The sequence below is a fragment of the Ceratosolen solmsi genome, unplaced genomic scaffold, assembly GCF_000503995.2.
Source record: "Ceratosolen solmsi marchali unplaced genomic scaffold, CerSol_1.0 scaffold41, whole genome shotgun sequence".
Classification (NCBI taxonomy): domain Eukaryota; kingdom Metazoa; phylum Arthropoda; class Insecta; order Hymenoptera; family Agaonidae; genus Ceratosolen; species Ceratosolen solmsi.
In genome coordinates, this window is record NW_011948424.1 from 814,384 (window position 1) to 834,542 (window position 20,159).

Here is a 20,159-nt window from a genome sequence, read left to right on the forward strand (position 1 = left end):
ATTTATTATATCGACAAACAATGCATCGATATAGACTATTTGTTTTTCAATATCAGTCCTATTACTTATTTCTTATTGTGGTAACAACGATAGTACGATAATTTAAAAGTTTATTTAAAAAAAAAAAAATAATTTAAGAAATTGTTCTTAAGCAAAGTTCTTCATAATTTAAAGCTTTTATATGCGTAATAATCCTAATAGTCCTTAAAGCGTCAAAATATTGGCATTTTGTCAAATACAATTGCTTATGCGCTATTAAGATTAGCGATTCCTCGTTAGCTTTGATAAAAAAAGTTATACTTCAAGTTGCGATAATTCAAATTCAAAACTATTGTCAATTGCAATGCCGAAATGTGTAAAAGATTCCTAAGAGCATTACATAAGAAAAAAAAATTGTCTATTTACAAATTGAGAATATCATTAGCGTTGTTATTGAAGCCAAAAGAACATTATTAAATTAACACTCAAAGGTGGCGATAAATTTTAATATTGACTCACAGGAATTCAAACACAAATAATAACATTAAATAACGCGAGTTACGAACTTCAAATTCAATTCAGTTCAACAACGAAAATATTTTACAATATGCATTCGCACTTATTACTACTCGGTCAATACTAATATTAGTGTAATGAGTCAAATGCAAAAGGCAGGTTACTCACTCTTATTGAGCTGATTCTATTTTTAAATTCGACATTATAATTTTTAATTATATCAATAAATTCTATTAACCAACGATTTCAATGCGCTACTTAAAACTTATCGATGCATAGCTGCAAACTAAGAGGCCGCGTGTCATCAAACGTAACACAGGGCTTATGAGAATAATAATACAAAGTACAAAGTCGTAAGCATCAAAGTCACTGCGCTCAAATGCTCAAAATCCGTAAAAAAAAAAAAAAAAAAAATGTTCAAAATTCGAATATACGCAACTCTCGATATTAACCAGCGCACGGAGCAACCACACTGATGTATCAGCGAAACACCAGCTCGATTAATTTAAAGAAAAAGAAAAGAGAAGAACGAGAGAGAAGGAAAAAAATAAAATAAAATAACATCAGATAATAATTGTAACGTCAAACCTGGCAGAAAGGTGAACGTCACAGCATCAGTCCATCCCTCTTGATCCTTTCGCGCCTCTCGTCAGCCTTTTTAGATGCGCAGTTCTTACGTACGCTCGGCTCTGCATACATGCGCAGCCAAATTAACCAACACTCGCCGAGAAATTGTCACCTCACTGACGCAGTTGTGGTGATCGTCATCGAAACACACTGTGCGCTCGTTTGAGCCACTTTAGCCTGTCATTTGCGCGATATTCCCCCGGCCGCGCATACGATATCAGATACCGCGCGCACTAGAATTTTGTCCGTTTGCGCTGCTGGTTGGGCGCCAACTGTCCTGCTGCCAGTCGTGTCCCTCACTCCGGAACTTGCAAAGCACGAGCGGGGGGACGAGGTTAAGGAAGGGACATTTGGAGCGACGGGGTCGCAGCCTGGCCGCCGATTACCTTTGCTGTTTTTTGCTTTTTTTTTTTTTTTTTTTTTTTTTTTTTTGGTTGTTTAACCGGAGTTTTAGGACGTGCTACCGAAGGGACACAAAATCCACTGATGAAAACTAATGATTGACGATGACGCCATTGTCAATCACCCAACTTTCGTGTTGTTGGATTGTCGTAGGTGATAAAATACCTCGTTGAGGCAGAAATCCTCGTATTTGTATTTGTTCTCTTCGAGAGTAGGTTTTCATTTTTGGCACAGAAATTGAAGAAATTATTACTGAAACCACCGGCCGACCTTATCGTCATGACTAATATAATCGAGTAATGACGAATTCATTACATAAATTAAGAAACTTGATTATTAACAAATTGACTACTTCGTTTAAGCTATGAATTAAAGGCAATTTCAACGGGCATTTATAACTCGTAAGATTTCTTATTAAGTAATATGCCTTTAAATTTTCTTTAAATGTCCACCTTTTATGCGGTCCTTGATGGTGGAGCATTTTAATGGTGAAATAATATTCCTTAAATGCTACCAAGTTTTTTATAGGATTTATCTACTCGATATGCTCAATCGCATATTTATTGGCATTAAACAATTTTATCGTATAAACTTGCATAAGAAATAAGTCCAACTACGAGATCCCCTTTCCCCTAACTCAGCGCGAATATCTTTTATTTTTGTTTATGCATTTTTCGCATTATTAAATCTATAATGATAAAAATCATGAATAACGCTTCAAATGGCAATGTCGCACATTATTAGATATCTCTTCTTATCTATTGTAATTACATATTTATCTACATGTAAAGGCAGCATACTATCGATATATATCCACAATCAGTTTGAAAAAATTATACCAAGAGAAAGTACTACCCTTTCAATAAGATATTTTAATTATTATTAATACAGTAAAGGATTACTCAAACATGTAAATCTATATTCATATGTAATATTTATCTCTAGTTCTGTGTCTCATAATCATAAAAATAAGAAGAATAGGTTAAAAAATTTTAACTATAATGATTAATTTCGCTGAAAAGTTTGATTGATACTTGGATATGAACAATTTATCAACACGCGGCAGTGAACTCTAAAGTGACATTTAAATTTAATAAAAGATATATTAACATCTACGCAGTTTTTAGGTAAAATTATTATTATTACTATTATTATTATTATTATTATTGCAATAGTTAAATTACATTATGATCAATACCATGTAATCAAAGATTAGGATCTTTTCAAACAATCAGTATAGATACAATTTTAATGATAATCGATTATAAATTAAAATTTTAAAAGCATGTTACATACAAAATAGAGGACTTGTCAAGAATTTATTTTATTACTTTTTAATTCTATCGAAAACTAATAAACAAAATTCTTTTTACAATATTTGAACGATTAGTAATCCTTATAAATATTAATTATAAAGATAATTTGAAAATTTGTAAACTAAAACTAATAAACTAATAAATTCATTAAATTCTCGTGTAAACATTGTAGAAAATAGAGCTGATTTTTCTTTATTATAATTATTTTTTTTTTTTTTTTTTTTTTTTTTTTTTTTTTTTTTTTTGGATATCAACGAGAAGTAAAATTTCGAAATCATTAGAAATATGATAAACTATGTTTAAACTATATACATATATATATATATATATATATATATATATCAATAAAACATGAATCGTAGTAAATAAATTTTTCACCAAATTAATATTTTATTAATGGTATATTCAATATCACTATGTAATCCGACTTTTTAAAACACGTTTCATCCATAGCAATAGGTGCGGAAGTTTTTAAAATCGCTATAAAAAGATTTTCATTTTTTATAAAAAAAGGAAAAAAGAAATTGATTAGTTTCAGACGTTTAAATATTAAAAAAAAAAAGAAAAAAAAAGTGAATTTTGAAAATAAAATGGTTTTATAAAAAAAAAAATCGTATAAAATATCATTATTAACTTGATAAGTTAATAACTAATAACTACTTAATGAATCATACAATTCATGTGTACTCCTACAGAAAATTTTGTTTTAACGATGCAGACAAAATTTTAAGTGAATCCGTTAAAATTGTTAATATGGCTTAATGCGAATCATTAAAACTTTTGCGTTTTTAGAATTTAGAATCACATGTTGGTTATTTACGGTAAAATGATTTGATACAACATGTTTTAAAAGAAAATTTAAAAAATTCTATTTTTGAGGAATGTCAAAATAGTTTAATACTCTCATCTCTTAACGTACAATATTATCGACTAACAGATTGGAAATTTATGCAAACTATTTGTGCAAATATTGTGAATGTTAAATTATAGTGTATTTTTACATTTAAAAAAAAAAACAACAACAACAACAACAACAACAACAACAACAACAATTGAATGATAAAAGTAGGATGATAAATTTAAACAAACATTCAAATTTTTTTTTTTTAATCTTATTTAAAAAATAATAATATTTTCATAATCAAAATCAAAAGAAGATTCTAAATATAAATTAATTTTTCCGTTTCGCTACAAGTGAAATACACAATAAATTAAAAAAATAATTGAAATATTAATATTTCACTGAGTTAGTTTTTCTTGCTACTGTTTAAATTTTTGTGATTTTTTATCATAGACGACGAGACTGTGTAAGAAACAAAAAAATCCACCAAATCTGTGACTTGATGTAAAATTATTATTATATATACATATATGTTGTAATTATCTTGCTTTTAAGAATAAGTTTTTAATTATATCTTATTAGAAAATTTGTTTATTTATTTATTCATATTAGTAAATTGTATATATAAAATATAATGAAAATACTTGGAATAAATGTATTTCTAACAGAAATATTAATTTTTATAAATCGCCATATATTTAATTCAAATGAAACTTGATGATTAATTTTGTTTTAATTAAAAAATAATATGTAATTCGTTCAGATCTTAATTGATAATCGGTAATAAATCAATCTTTTTAACTCATCGATCAACAGAATTTGAAAAGCTTTTATATAGAAAGATTTTAGTAGAAACGTTTATCACGTCCAAAAAATGTTTATTCCTTTGTCTTTCTCATTATTCTTTTTTTTCTTTCTTTTATCTCTTTTCTCTTAGCATTAAAGTTATAATGTTATAATTCGGATTTGCAATCTTACCGCGCTTATCATCTTTTATAATATACTTACACTATCAAGAAATAGACCAAGTTTAATATATTAAATTTAATTAATTATTAAATTAATAATTAATTAAATTTATTAAATATTATTGATTATTTAATTTTTTTTATTTTTACCAAGTTCCAATCCTAAATTTAGCTTTTATAATTTTCGATATGAATCATCATAGAAGCTATAATTGGCATTATCCATGAAATATTTAATAACTTCATAAATATAATTACAATTTATATTCAAATATAATATCAGCATACTTTTCTATAAATTATTTCAATTCCTAATAAATATATGAATTAAATTAAATGTTTACATAAATTCATGAAAGTATCGATTATTTAATCCTATAAAGGTACATCTGTAAAATGTTAATCAACATAGATAAATTAAGCAATGTTGAATACTCCTACATAGTTGTAAGATAAGAAAAGTCACGATAAATATACAATATTATTTATCCCCTTTGTATAAAATAAATTTTTTCATAATATTCTAAAACATTAATATATTTTAATTGATTGCAATGGTTATTAATGAGTTAACGAAAATCATATATTTATGATTAATTATCCAATATTTATTACAAATCTAGCATATAATTTCTAGATAAATTTATTTTTATTCTGTATACGATTAATTTCCTGTAAAGAATATCACTGTTCGATAATATTTTATGACATAAAATTGACTGATAAAGAATTAATAGATTTCTTGGTCTAAAAATATATTTGAAATTTTGAATGTTTGAGAATTTTATAATTTTTTAACTAAGAGTTGAATATTAATTAAATATTTTGATTAATCTTGTAGGATTATAAATTTTCCAAATCTTCAACACGTATTTCAAGATAAAACATGCTTAATGTTATCAAATCTCAATAACTTAATGTTTAGACATTGATAATAGATTATTACCCACCAAATTATTTATAATCCTAATATGGATTATTTATTTTACTTTTGATGAAAGAAAGATAATTTCATAGAAAAAATATTATGAATACCAAAATGTATTATTTCAATGTATATTAATACATTACAATAAAAACGAAAGAAAAAAAAAAAGAGATTAACAAAAATAAATATCATGGTATATTATTAGTTTTACATTAGATTAAAATAACATTAGATTCTAATAAATATACAAAAAATTTAATTAATTTTTTAATTAATTCTCTTAAAAGCCACTGCCACTGAAACATTAAACAGTTGTAAAAGAATTTAAATTTATTACTCTTTAAATCGTCATAATTGAATATACATAAAAGAATAGTTTTATTGAAAATTATTTATTACATTCTTCTAAATTATCCACGTATTAAAAGAAATAAGAATTAATAACTTTTTGTTAATTTTAGATAAAGTAAAAAAATAGATTAATTATATTAATATTTAGTTTACTTATCACATTTATTAATTCTTTAGTCTTTTTAACACGAGCAATTTAATTGCTATTTTATTGATCATTTATAGATCTTTAAATAATAATCTTGGATAAAATGATAGTTCCATTAATTATTTAATTATAAATAGGTGACAAATTATAATTAATACTTTCTCAAGAAAAAGTTGAGTATTAATATGTGTGGCAAAAGAATATATTTAATTATTGTAACTATTTTTTTTTTCAACAATTAAAATTTTTCACATCAAGACAATAAATGTAGTAAAGTTTTCATATTTTTTAAATCTTAAAAAGAAATATCAATCAACATTTTTATTGAAAAATATACTTTCCAATAGATATTACAATTTATTTAATAATTTTAAATTAAAAAGAAAATAAACGCCCATAATACCTTTATAAGAAGTATAACTATTAAATTGGAATTCATTATTACGTGAAAGGTAGGGAAAATTCGTTATATGAGCATCGAATAGAAATAAAACAAATCTCAGTCATTGATAAAACATTTTTGCTTTGAAATTTTTAAATTGACATTTTTATTGTGTAAGGCAAAGCACTGCCTAAATAATCATTTTATCCATGTAAAGAATAAACAGCCAATGTATACAATCAAAATATTTCGCTCCATAATCCGTTTCCGTATTGTCGTGACCTCCTTTCCATGTTTCAAAGTGCAAAATCAGCGGAATTTATGTAATAATGTATGAACACATATTTTGTGAATTCAAATATCGGCTAATAGGCAATGGATTGTTTAAAAAATATAATGATTCAAATTACATACTGACTATTAGAATTTTCATGATCATTTTTTTTTTTTTTTTTTTTTTTTTTTTTCCCCTTTTTTTTTTTTCTCCATTTATTATATCGTACCCATTGAATCAACGATCGCATACATTCACATACAACATTAAATAAATTATTCGATTTAAATAAATAAATAAAGAAATTTACTCTTAATTGTACAAATTAATATTATCGTCACTTTAAAGACTTAAATAAGCTTTAAAAATTAATTTTAATTATTAAAATTAAAAAATGTTTTTCCTAGAATAAAATAAACTAATACAAGCTTATATACCAATAAATTTAATTATAAAATTAATGGTATTAACGGGCAGATGTATTTTTAATTATGTACGCTTTAGTTATTATACAACATTATATTTCTGAAAAGCCGTATAAATATAAAAAATATTATATTTCACTATAATAATTGTATTTTTTTTTTTTTTTTTTTTAATTGTATTATATATTTGGGTGTATTAATTTTCATTAAAAACTACGGCATTTTTTAAACTAATATAATATCAATGTGCGAAACGATTATTATCGTGATAATAAATTTCAGCTTTACAAATAGAAATAAAAATTTCTTTTACTCATTAATTATAAGAATTAAATAGTTTTTAAATAACAATCTTGTATATCATATTTTATGTATTAAATTTTATAATTTAATATTATAAACTATTTGATATGATTTATTTCAATAAAACATATATAATTTAAATTTAATTACCTCAATGATAATTACTAAAATTCGTAATTTCAGTTTTATAAAAATAATATTTCTAGAGGCAAATACATAAGAATTATTTAATGATATAATTACATTAATATATAATATATCAATGTATTCATTATATAAAAGTGGTAAATACCTACGCTATTTTATTGCAGTTCGAATTTACAATAAAATCCAACGATTATACTATTATACGAATAAAGTTATATAGGAAAATTAATTAATAAATAAGTAAATTATTTAAATAAAAAAAAAAAAAAAATCAATTTATTATTGTTATATACAATTTTCTTAATAACGATTCAGGTCCCATATAATACTTCAATTAACATAATTCGCATACTTTTTGTATTAAAATTATTGCCCAGCGCCATTAAACATTAAACATTACACACATATATACATAAAATTAATTTTTTTCTTCTTTTTCATAACTTTATTTATTTAATTCCCTATTTAATTTAACCACAATTGCTCACAGATTGTAACGCACTTAATAAATTAAATTATTATTATTTTATTTGACTGCAATTTAAATATACATTTTCCTAACATAGTTATATAAAAATATGTGATATGAATAAATGTCATTCGAAGACTGAGTTCAGGAGTAAAAGTTCATATTATTGTTAATATCGACACGTCTTTGTTAAACAAGCCTACATTGTTAAGTAGCTGTATATAAATTTTACTGGAATCTCTTCTGCCGAATTGTTACCATCGAAGAATATTATATTGTTGGTAATTTCTTAATTATTTGATTGATTTATCCTTATTTTCTCTCACTCGCATTAAAATAATTATGTTAATTGAATTTAAAATCTGTATATTTTAATGTAAATTCAAGAAAAAATAAAATTCATTTTAATATATTTCATTTTATATTTTAAAAATGAAATATTAATATTGCTTTGTCAAAAATTATACTAATTATATGGTAGAAGAGAATATTGTATTTGTAATTCAAACTTTTTCAAAAAATAATATAATCTCTCAAAATTAATAATCGTTAAAATTTGCTCGTTAATTAATTTAATTGAATAATTTCACCAATTGTACGGTACTGTAAAACGAGGTTGCCTAAGTTATATAATCTTGATGAAAAAAGGCGTAAAAGAAAAAGTATAAATCATTGTTTGTTTCGAAAATTAACGGAATTACTAGTAATTGTGATCAAAATCTAGAAAAAATAATAAAATTATTGTTATTACTTTTATAAAAACAAAAACAAAAACAAAAACAAGAACAAAAACAAAAAGAAAAACATAAAACAATAATTACTAATCATTTTAATCTCGATGTTAATATAAAGTTTATTATAATTTTCTTCTCTTTATGTATAAGATTATTATTAACAAAGATATGCCAAAGTATATAAATTAATGATAATATTAAGATATCATTTAAAAATAATAATAATAATAATAATAAAAAATAAAAAAATAAAAAAAAAAAGCAGCAAAACCTGCTCGCAAGACAAAAATACAGATTACCAAATAAAATAAACTTTAGTATTTATTTGACAATATTAATTTTTTTTATTAATGACATTAATTGCGAACACGTGTTTTCTTTCTTTCTTTTGTCTTTCTTTTTTTTCTTTTTTTTTTATGCTTATTTATTTTTTTGTTTTTTTTTTTCATTTGTTTGTTTGTTTGTTTGTTTGTTTGTTTGTTTGTTTGTTTGTTTGTATTACAAGGCACTTGTCACTTGTACCGAATCACATATCCATCCATTTCCATGGGATAAATCTGCTGTTATTATTGAAATTAAGATAATGCAAAAAATAACTTTAAGGAATTTTAACGATATCTTTGTACAACTAAATGTTCCTTTAAGAAACCAAACATATCCAAGATCATTTAGTAACAGTAAAAGTTTTTATTAATTCATGTATAAGTTTATTATTGGTTTCACAGATTTTCCTCAATTCTGCGACTTCATCGTTTAACTTTGCAGCCTCTTCCAATGTTGCGACGTCCTCAACACCTCCATGATTTACATTTGAATTTAATTCCAGTTTACGATAACCATAGCTCGTGCAATTGTTAGGCTTGTTCGAAGATGTTGCAATATCGTTATCTTTGCGCTCTTTTGCTATCTTATAAGCACAAGTAAGAACATCACGTGGTAATCGCTTTTCGCGTGGATTTAACGGTCTTACAGTTAACACGGCCTTAAGAGGCGATGGTAAGACAAGAGCTGTCCATCGCAGAATTTTCATGAGACATTGTGGTAGGATGCCGAGGAAAAGAGCTGTCTCAAGGTCACAGATAAGCTTTGTCTGTCGAACGAGTTTTGCAAGCCCAGCAGTCTTCTGGAGCCCCTTAATGTCATGCACGGCTATACCCACTAAGAGATTCATCAAAACGATTGTGACGAAAAGTAAGAAAAGCACAAACGACAATTGAGCCGACACTTGAAGGAGAATCCACGACGTACCCCCTACGTCGACGGGTCTGCCACCCTCTTCCTCCCCAGGGAAAAACAATTCTTCAAAATCCAATTCACCGGTCATCATGACCAAGACTTTGATTAATCCGGTATGCGGGCTACTGAACGACTTAGACCGTGGAAATATAACGCAGAAACTTGCGGTGAAGCCGACCAGCAAGCAGGCGTAAGCCAAAAGCAATTTGAACACTTGGGCCTGCACACTTGTGAACATGGCTACGTAAGCGCCGAACATTGGAAGCTGACCGATCATGAGCATAAGATTGCTCCAGCCGCAGAGGACGGCAAATGCGCCCACGTGACTTTGCCAGGTGTAGGTCCTACCGGTGAATACAAACGACGTAGCGAACACGCTAACGATAACGCACCACTCGACAATATTTTCAGCTTGGGTGAAAAATTGCCGAACGCTCGAATAAGTGAGGATACCCATTAGCTTGCGTAAGCCTTCGAGGACAGTGAGTACAACGAGCGCGTACCATTCCAATTCCAATATGACCGGGTGCCTGTAAAGGAATCCATTTAATCCAGTGGAATTGGCACAGAGCGGTTTACTCGAATTGTCGAGCTGACCGTGCGATTCGTTGTAACAGTTGTGTGCCAATGCCGTTATTACCCAAGCCGTGAGTACGAGTACATAGAGGAGATAAAAGAGAAGCCTGCCTACGTAATATTTTCGAATTTTTTGCCATTTAAGATGTAGAAAGGATTGGCAGAGCGGATGCTCCAGTATTTCTTTGTAACTTTCTTTGACGAACGTTCCTAAATATCCTATTTCGCCTTGTTGCTGGTGCTGTAGCAGTGGATGAAAATCGAGTCTAAGCTCGACCTCACCGGCCGCAGATCCATGTTGATGGAGACTCATGGAGGCGTCGAGCCTTTGCTTAAAGCAATTTAACGACGATGGAGTTTTCCTAAGTATAATCGATAAGGCACTCGTTCCACCTTTGGTCCTCGCGCTAAGATCAGCTCCATACTGTATCAATACATCGACGCATTGTGATAATTCGTTTAATGCAGCTACGTGCAAGGGCGTGTAGCCGTATTTATCGGCCTTGTTTACATCGGCTTTCCAATTAATTAGTATTTCGGCAACATCGTAGGCGAGAAGCGATCGCCCCAATGCCACGTGCAATGCCGTTCTACCATCGTGATCCTCGATATTAGGATCGCTCGCGCTGTGTTGCAACAGTGCCTCCACGCATTCCAAATAATGCATTCTAGCAGCAAGATGAAGGGGCGTCTGTCCTCTTTTGTTCTTCATGGAGGGATTGGCGCCTTTAGTTAATAAGAGTTCGACGTTCTTAGCGCAACCGGCTTCGGCTGACAGATGCAAGGCTGTATCGCCCTTTCGCGTTGATATGTCCACCAAACATCCGGCTAATAGTAAAATCTTAAGGCAAGCCGAGTCACTGCGTTCAGCTATATAGTGAATCGCCGCATGACCGGTATTATCTAGGCGATTTATAGTGGAATTCTTAGGTGCAAGCAATCGCAATACGTCGAGGGAATTGTGCCTTGCCGCGGCATGAAGAACAGTCTCCTCGCCTAACGGATACTCTTGGCTCCATCCTAATTGCATAAAGCATTTAACGACGTCGAAAGCATTGCCATAAGCAGCAAAGTGATACGGGGTATAAGATTTTTTAGAGCTAATTTTGATTTGATAATTTGAACATTGAGAGCTAATTATGCCATTGTCGAGGAGATAGCGAACGCCGATTAGACAGTTGCTGAATGCGCACAGGTGTAAGGCCGACATTCCCAATTCTGGTTCTGTGTGATTTAGATCAGCGCCGGTACTATGAATGATCGGTATGAGCTCTCCATACCCGAGAAGGCTTACATACAATAGTAATGCATTTATTTCATGGGGCTTTTTGCAATGTTCCAGATATTTTTCTAGACTGGCAACATCAATTTTTCGACTATCCAACTCTTCCAACACATGCATCCTACAGCCCAAAGTCCTCGCATGATCCATGATTAATGTCTTAAGATAATCTTTGCTTATTTGAATAGAGCATGAATTGTCGTCGGAGAAGGAGCTTTCGCTTAAGCACATAGAATAGCAATGGGGTTCCTCGATAGGCGGAGGTTTACCATATTCCATACAGCGATCGTCTTGGCTCCATGTTGGCTCGTCGTATTCGGGCATTGATATTCGACGATTCGTACTGCTGCCGAGGCATTGGTTCAACAATAGCGATGACGAAGTTTTGGATTTATGGCCGAGTGATAGTGCCGAGACTGGAAATTGAATGCTGCTAGAGCTACGCTCCAATTGTATTCGCTTAGTATTGGGAATAACGGAAGACAATACGGGTAAAACATTGTTGAATTGTTGCTTATTACCATTGTCAGCCATGATTGAATATAGCGCCGTAGCACTAGTAATATTACTGAAACAATAAATTATTAAATTAAGATTGGTCGGAAGTACTCGTTTTCAATGGCCCCAATATTTTATGCATGAAAAGGCAATGATATTTGCTTTGGCTTTCACTAGCGAGACTGCGACTTTTTAGAAGATGATACAGCTGATAGATTCCCGCGAAACTTAATCTTGTTTTAATATTTCGGATAATTAATCGTGTCCCTTTTAATGCATTATTTAATGCCAATATTGTCCCTCTTGAATATCCTATCTACTTATCAGCATTAGTATACGTCATGCATTATTACATCATTGCAAAATTAACATGGAAAAATATAAAGGAAAATCTTAAGCAACAACATGAGAGAAGGAGGTAGAGCTCGTCCTTAAAAAAGATTATTTTCAATATCATTTTTATCTTTATAACAACGATTATTTAACAAAAATTAAATAAGAATTGATTCATTATTATTCGATATCTAATGGTATAAGCTAATTTTATAATTTCGACGAGGAGTCTGCTAGCAAGGACTATTGTACGATAGTACGACGGATAAAATAAACCTAATAGGTTTTAAATTTAAACCCGTCTTTCCCAAAAAAAATTCACAATTTAATCTCCCGCGACAATCAAATAGATCGGATAATGCACTTAAATAAAAATAGAAATCTAACGAACTATGATTCATATAATTATTTGCCCGCGTACTTATACACATTGGTGCAATGCATTTTGAACAAAGGCAATGCCGAAGAATCGAATTGTAGAAAGACTTCTTATCTAAATGATTTATCATTGAATTTTAAATTCTAATTATATTGAAAATTCTTATGAATATTGTATTCAAATTATCATTACAATTAATATGATTAATACTAAAAGTACTAAAAGAGTTGGCATGTTACGTTAAACCATAAGCTTCATGATCCACGTGAGCATAAATTTATCGAATTTTCGCAAAATTAGCATAAGACTTGGTAAGTCAGACAATGCAAATATTATTTTAAATATATAAAAATTGTTTTAAAAACGTCCAACATATTTCGATTCGGCATTGTTCTTTACGGCAGTATTTAGTACCTAGTTGGGCTACCTCAACTTCCTCTCGACAAGAGAAATAATCCCAACATTAACGCACACTACTCATGTTGCTAAAGGAAATAATAATATGATATTCGCGAAGGTCGATAAATTAATATATACTTAAAACTCCGTTACGTACAATGACATTTTGTATTATAATTTTAACCCTACCTTATAAAAATAATTAAATTGACCAACTGCCAATGCCACGATAGTGTATAAATGAATTGAATCGATTTTATCATTTAGATAACCATATAGAAGGGTTAAATTTATAAATTGACGAACGTTTAATGAAGTAATTAAAAATCTTTATGTAGATAATTAGAAAAGGAAAATTGTTATTAAACTGTTGGTTATAGCGAGAAATGATTGCTAAATGATGTGTCTTGATTTAAAACAAACAACAACAAAAAAAACAAAAAAAACAAATTTTCTTCCCAAGAATTCACGATAAATGACAATTATTTCTTAACAAAATAATTTAATAAAACGAACCGGTTAATATCAATAGACAAATAGATAAAAAAAAAAAAACTAACAACTAATAATATTTATCACTAATAACGTTCAATTAATTAAATAATAATACAAACTGATTAAATAGGTATTTAATCGTAATTGAATAACTTATGATGAAGGACGTGTATAGGAGTAACGGAAAAGGTTTTTCTCAAATCGAACCTTTTTAAATTCACAAGCAGCTTTGTGCTTGCAAGGCCAAGGTCAAAGAAGACCACGTCGCGCTACAATACCTTTTGTAATACGCACTTCTTGCCTCGATTACTCATCTGAAATTCATTCATATTTGACTTTGTTAATTAGCCCCAATAATCCCAACGATAGCAATAGAAAATAAAATAAATGAATGAATAATATATTTCATAGAAATACTTGTCGTGGCAACTGTCTGCTCACTTCGGTTATTTGCACCTTTGTATTTAATCAACAATTGCAATTGCACATTATCTAGCTCATTATTTATCATTAAGTTTGACGAAGATGTTGCGAAAAGAAGTCGAGCCCAGTAAACTCGTGAATCCTTACGGCAATATTCTTAATTACCTGTAATTACATGATTCAAGCGCGGAAAATGTTAACCAGGAAAACGCCAATGGTCCTCAAAAGTAACTACCACCTAAAAGTCATCCCATAAAAAACAGCGATGCACATATAACGATATTTTAATTATAACAATTGGCTCTTCCTCTGTACTCGCGCCGTGCACACGCGATACGTCGTCACTTTTCTCTCGGGCCGGCCAGCAAATGTCAATTGGAAAATCGTAGGAGCATTAGCAATGCTCCCGTTCTCCTCTCTCGAGGCATGCAGACTCAAATATCAGCAGTTCCCTTGGCGCATGCACATTATTTATAAATTCAAGTGTTTCACGTGGCTCGATTTAAATATGCGCGAAATGCCAATCGAGTGAATCTCTTTGATTTCAGCTGTTAATTGAGTCGCGTTGCTGCCTAATGATTTGTCCCTACATGGAATGCTTAATCATAGTAATTAAGTTCATTTTAAGATTTTCAATCAGATTTAACGACTGATCCTCGCGGAAGCTAGGCATACTGATTATCGTCATTATTATATTTTAGCTAAAGACCGACGAAATATTAAAAACGAATTATCTATTGTAAATTATGATAATTTTAATAATGCCGCGTATATCTATCTGGGTTACGTTCTTAACAATATATCCATTATGATTATCATATACATTGTATCGATCAGACTTTTATATACATTTCCTGTCTGCATGTGCAGAAATGTATTTATCCTAAATATTTAAGATAATTATTGGTAAGCATTATATCAATTGAAATTATCAATATCATTCGTAAAATTATGTTCCCTTCAATTTAAGTTATATAATAATTGATTTTCATTGAAAATAGCCTATTTATTTATGTTAATATTTCAATTTGGTCTCTTTATACAAATGTAATATTATGTTTCAGCATAAAGAAGTTACATTAATTGTAAAAAAAAAAAAAAAAAAAAAAAAAAAAAAAAAAATATACATATATATATATATATATATATATATATATAAATTTAAAATATTTATAAATTCTAATAAATAAATAAACATATGATTGAAATTATTTTATTATCAATAATTATTTACTACAGTATAAGTTATTTAGTTTTTATTTTTATTTTATTTTATTTTATTTTTTTAAAAATTAGCTTTCAAGTATTTGTATTAATCTTAAATATATAATATTTTATTAAAAAAATGTCTCCATTTTTAACAATCTACGTAATACTTCATTTATTTTGCTTATTATATAATATTACAAGTATCTCAAAATATGATGCATTGAATTTCTTTTGAAGAGTTAATTTCAGTTAATTTAACCGCATTCCAGAATTTTTATAATTTCATAATTCCAATGTTAATTCATAATGTTAATTTAAATTAATTTTATTTAAAATTTTTTCAATCATTTTCATTAAAACATTCGTTAATAATGATTAATTAATAGAAAGTGCAACAAAGAAGGGAAATAAGAGCATTGACACGAAAAGAAATACATTATTCTTACTATTAATGTATAAGATGAGCAAAGAATAATTAATAGTAACTCGACTAAATTAAAAAAATTAATTAGATCCAGTATCTTATAACATAAGAAACTCAAATTACATATTTGAAGAAAAAAACAATTAAGCGAGACGTTGAAAAACTCATTTACTATTTTCTTGATACGATAAAATATAAATCAAGTAGAGAAAACATTGTTAATAAACAAACTTGTCAGTTGGATCGTGCACATTTATTGATGTAAAACAAATGCCTAAATAAATAAATAGAAAGTTATAATAATGTTAGAATGTTTAGGTATTAGTCATAAAAGTTATTACAACAAAATATCAGTAATACGTAATGTAAATTATATAATTTTCACCTTGAATTCTTAATGAATACAATAAAAAAAAATTAAATAACATATAAAATCATATAGAAAATTAGAGCAATACTTATATTTATTTTTAAATAATAAAGTTATGATACAATTAAGTTGGGACTCGATTCGTAAAACCAGTTATATAAAAAGCAAATGAAAAAAATTAAAAAAAATAAAACTCGTATATTCATTGGTTTATTAATTTTTTTTTTTTCCATATAATAAGAGTAATATTATTGTTTTAATTTTTGTATTATTTTTGTTAATCTTAAGATTCAAAATATAGCATCATTATACCTCCTTTCATTAATTCAAGATAAATTAAATAATTTATTCTTAAAGAGCATAGAAAATTCATTCTTTTTTCAAATATATTTAAAATATTTGTTATATAAAATATACTATTATTTCATCAGCAAACTGTTCCAATATTTTACTCGCAAGCGTACATAAATTTATTATTTAATTTGAAATTTTTTAAGTTATCTATCTTATAATTTGGCACCAATTAAATCACATGTTTAGACAACATAATGTGACATTTACTATCCACAATATAGAAATTCAAATTTTCAAATCTTCATTTTTATATCTATACATGAATTTAATAAATTCATATTAAAACTTTTACTTTCAAAGTATGCCACTGTTTTATTTTAATTGTAGCCCTACTTTATTACTATATTAAAAACAAAAGTTAGCTTAAAATTTTCTATTTTTACAGTATTTTTCTGTTGATTTAAATAAGGATTGTAGATGAATTTTACTTATGGGTTAAATTTATACATTTTTTAGTAACTATTCACTTGATAAAAATACATGTATCGGATAATTTATTTGGATTTAATTACATTAGTACGTCAAAACTATTTAAAATATGTGACTTCCTAAGATAGTTAATAGCAAGTTAAATCATTTTAATTATTTGCAACATGAGCTCCTATAATCTCAACAATGTAGAAGAATGTCATGTTGCATCGACATGGGATGGCAATGCATCAACGTGTGACCTTGAGTTACCCACTACACTAATTCCTGTACTGCGTATTGCTGATTCCGAACGTTTTAATCATTAATTGAAGAAAAATGCGGATGGTAACAGTCACGTAATCAGCATTAAAACTACATGCGAGATATATCGATAACATTTAATCTTTATTAAGACAGAGGTAGCCGAAACTATAAATGTAATTAGTTTAACATGAGTTTGAGCAAAAGTGATTTATTCGTAGAAAAAACTGGCCAATAAAAAATAAATAAAATGAAGAAAGCAGTAACGATTGTTTTGTTATTACTCATTTAAAATTAATAACGTAAAAATTAGGATATGCCATTTGTTGATAAAACTAAAAACTTAACATATTTAAAAATTAACACCAAAAATTAAATTTGTTATTTATTCAAATACTCAGAAGTAATATTTCTATGATAATTAATTAATTATATTCAATTCAATTTATAAAATTAAATATGAATAAAAAATTACAAAGACACTTGGTGGCAATGGCACTTTGTAATATTTACAATATTTTTGTTCTTATTAATTTTCATTATTGTTACTTTTAAATTATAGGAGCTATTATTTAAGATAAGCTAGGTTGACCACACATGTGGTTCAACCGTTTTATAAAAACCGTTTTAAACGTTATCTTTGCGCGTAAGAATTGACACTGATCATTAATATAAACGTCTTGTTAATTGGAATTACGATAGTCATTGATATCAAAACTTGTTGGAAAAAGGTTACATGTAATCTCGGTTTTTATATACTCCTATTAACATCGATGCAGCATTTTATAGAAAAACCATCCTAATAATTCACCATTATACAATTTACAGGTGAAATTAGCAATATCATTACACCCCAATGAGACGTTCTTCTATAAATAACGTTCCAGCATCCGAATATCTTGTTTTGTAAGTTACATTACTTTCCATTAACTCGAAAAATCGATGGTACACTGCTTCGAACAAGGTAAATCCTCGCAGTTCGGGCCAATACCCGTCACAATAATAATGCACCCACGTTAACAGCATAATGAAGTCACAATATTATGAAACAGAGAGCGCATCAAGCACCGGAAGGATGCAGCATTTCGGAGGAAATCTATCACTAGACACTACGAAGCGGATGTATGTGCGATAATGAAAGTGAATTATAATGGGGCAAAATTGTTAAGGAGATTCACCTTAAGGTAAAAGTAAGCTCGTGGCACACAGGAGTCACCTAGCAGCATCTTCGGGGGTGGCAGCGGGGGCGCGTACGGCATTCTGACGTAAATGGACGCGAGATGAGGAGCAACATCGGAGGTCGGCGCGCGCGCTTTAACTGAACGATAAGCATTGTGACGGCCGGTGGTGCGACTCAAAGAATGACTCGAACGTACTCTCTCTCTCTCTCTCTCTCTCTCTCTCTCTCTCTTTCCGTGCGTGTGCGAGAACGCGAATAACTTGCTGCTGAAACATTGCAAATCGTTCGCTATCTTGCCTACTTCCCAACTCTTAGTCTTCCAACTCTCTTATAACACTGTATTACTGCTATTTTAAGAAATCAATTTTGAAAAATTACAAGAGCACGCGCGTGCGTGAAATATCTTTAATATCAACGTTTTGCAACTAATATTTATAGGTATGAAAATAATTGCACGTGTAATATAATTTTAGAGAATACGTTATCTTTAACGTGGGATTTTACAAAAGGAATGAATTTTATTTTCATTAGTCGATCGATAATAATTTTATGTTTCTAAATAAGATCTAAATAAAATTCTAAATAAAAAAGATATTCACTTTAACGCATAATTCGAATAATTTCAATTTCAATTAAAAACATTGTTATTTTTTAACGATCGATAATAATTATAAAAATGGGAAAAAGAGATTTGTGAGAAAGATTAGAATTCAAGAAAATTATAAATAAAGTTCAAGCTATACGATGAATAAAAAATTTGGCATATACTTCAAGACCCTTTATTACTTAATAAAATTAATAACAAAATCCATATATATATATATATATATATATATATATATATATATATATATATATATAATTGTTGCGATTGCAATTATATAATTTAATAATTACAATTAAACTAATTTGAGGCATTTATAAGGGTAATGAAGAATTCCTGTATAATCATGTAATCGAGCATACATTCATTGCAAAACCATCTCATATGTATGAATATACGTGTAGAGACAAAACGTCGCAAACCCACGACTCATACCATGAATGGTAATGAAATTGTCAATGAGCCGGTATAGGACAATGAATTTATATATGTAAGCAACCGCTGTACATTCTTGAAGCTTCTCTTCTGAAACAAATTCAGCCGGCGCCAACTATCACAGAAAAGTTCACGCAATTAAGTTAATGTTCGATACCATTATGCATTATCCGTATGCTAGTAGCTGTAAATACATATAAATATTCGATTTCTAATTGATACCCCCTACCGCTAGCGGGATAAACAATTAAATATTGTTAATACCAGAGCGTACCGGACGCTGCATCGTATTCCATCTCCTCCTTACGACCTGTTCCCATTGAAACTTCAAAATTTGTAATTTATATTTTAATCAAAATTCAATAACCGCGTGTACTCCTCTTTAAGGGGGAAAATATTTCAAAACAGACAATATTGTCTATAATGAAAAGTAATGAAAAGTACAAATTATAAATTTCAAAGTGTTCGAATTATCATTTT

The 20,159-nt window shown here is 28.5% G+C and overlaps 2 protein-coding genes across 2 annotated transcripts in view; both read right to left on the minus strand.

Moving 5' to 3' along the window:
* Window positions 1–20,159, minus strand: part of LOC105362685 (mitochondrial ribosomal protein S9) — a 32,083-nt gene that overhangs the window by 6,770 nt on the left and 5,154 nt on the right. The gene's annotated exons all lie outside the window — the stretch shown is intronic.
* LOC105362463 (transient receptor potential channel pyrexia-like) lies at window positions 9,340–18,711 on the minus strand. The gene is made up of 2 exons (XM_011499909.1): window positions 18,639–18,711; window positions 9,340–12,472 (listed from the first exon to the last, which is right to left on the minus strand). Exon 2 carries the CDS (start codon window positions 12,436–12,438, stop codon window positions 9,475–9,477), a length of 2,964 nt encoding a protein of 987 aa, XP_011498211.1. The 5' UTR covers window positions 12,439–12,472; window positions 18,639–18,711; the 3' UTR covers window positions 9,340–9,474.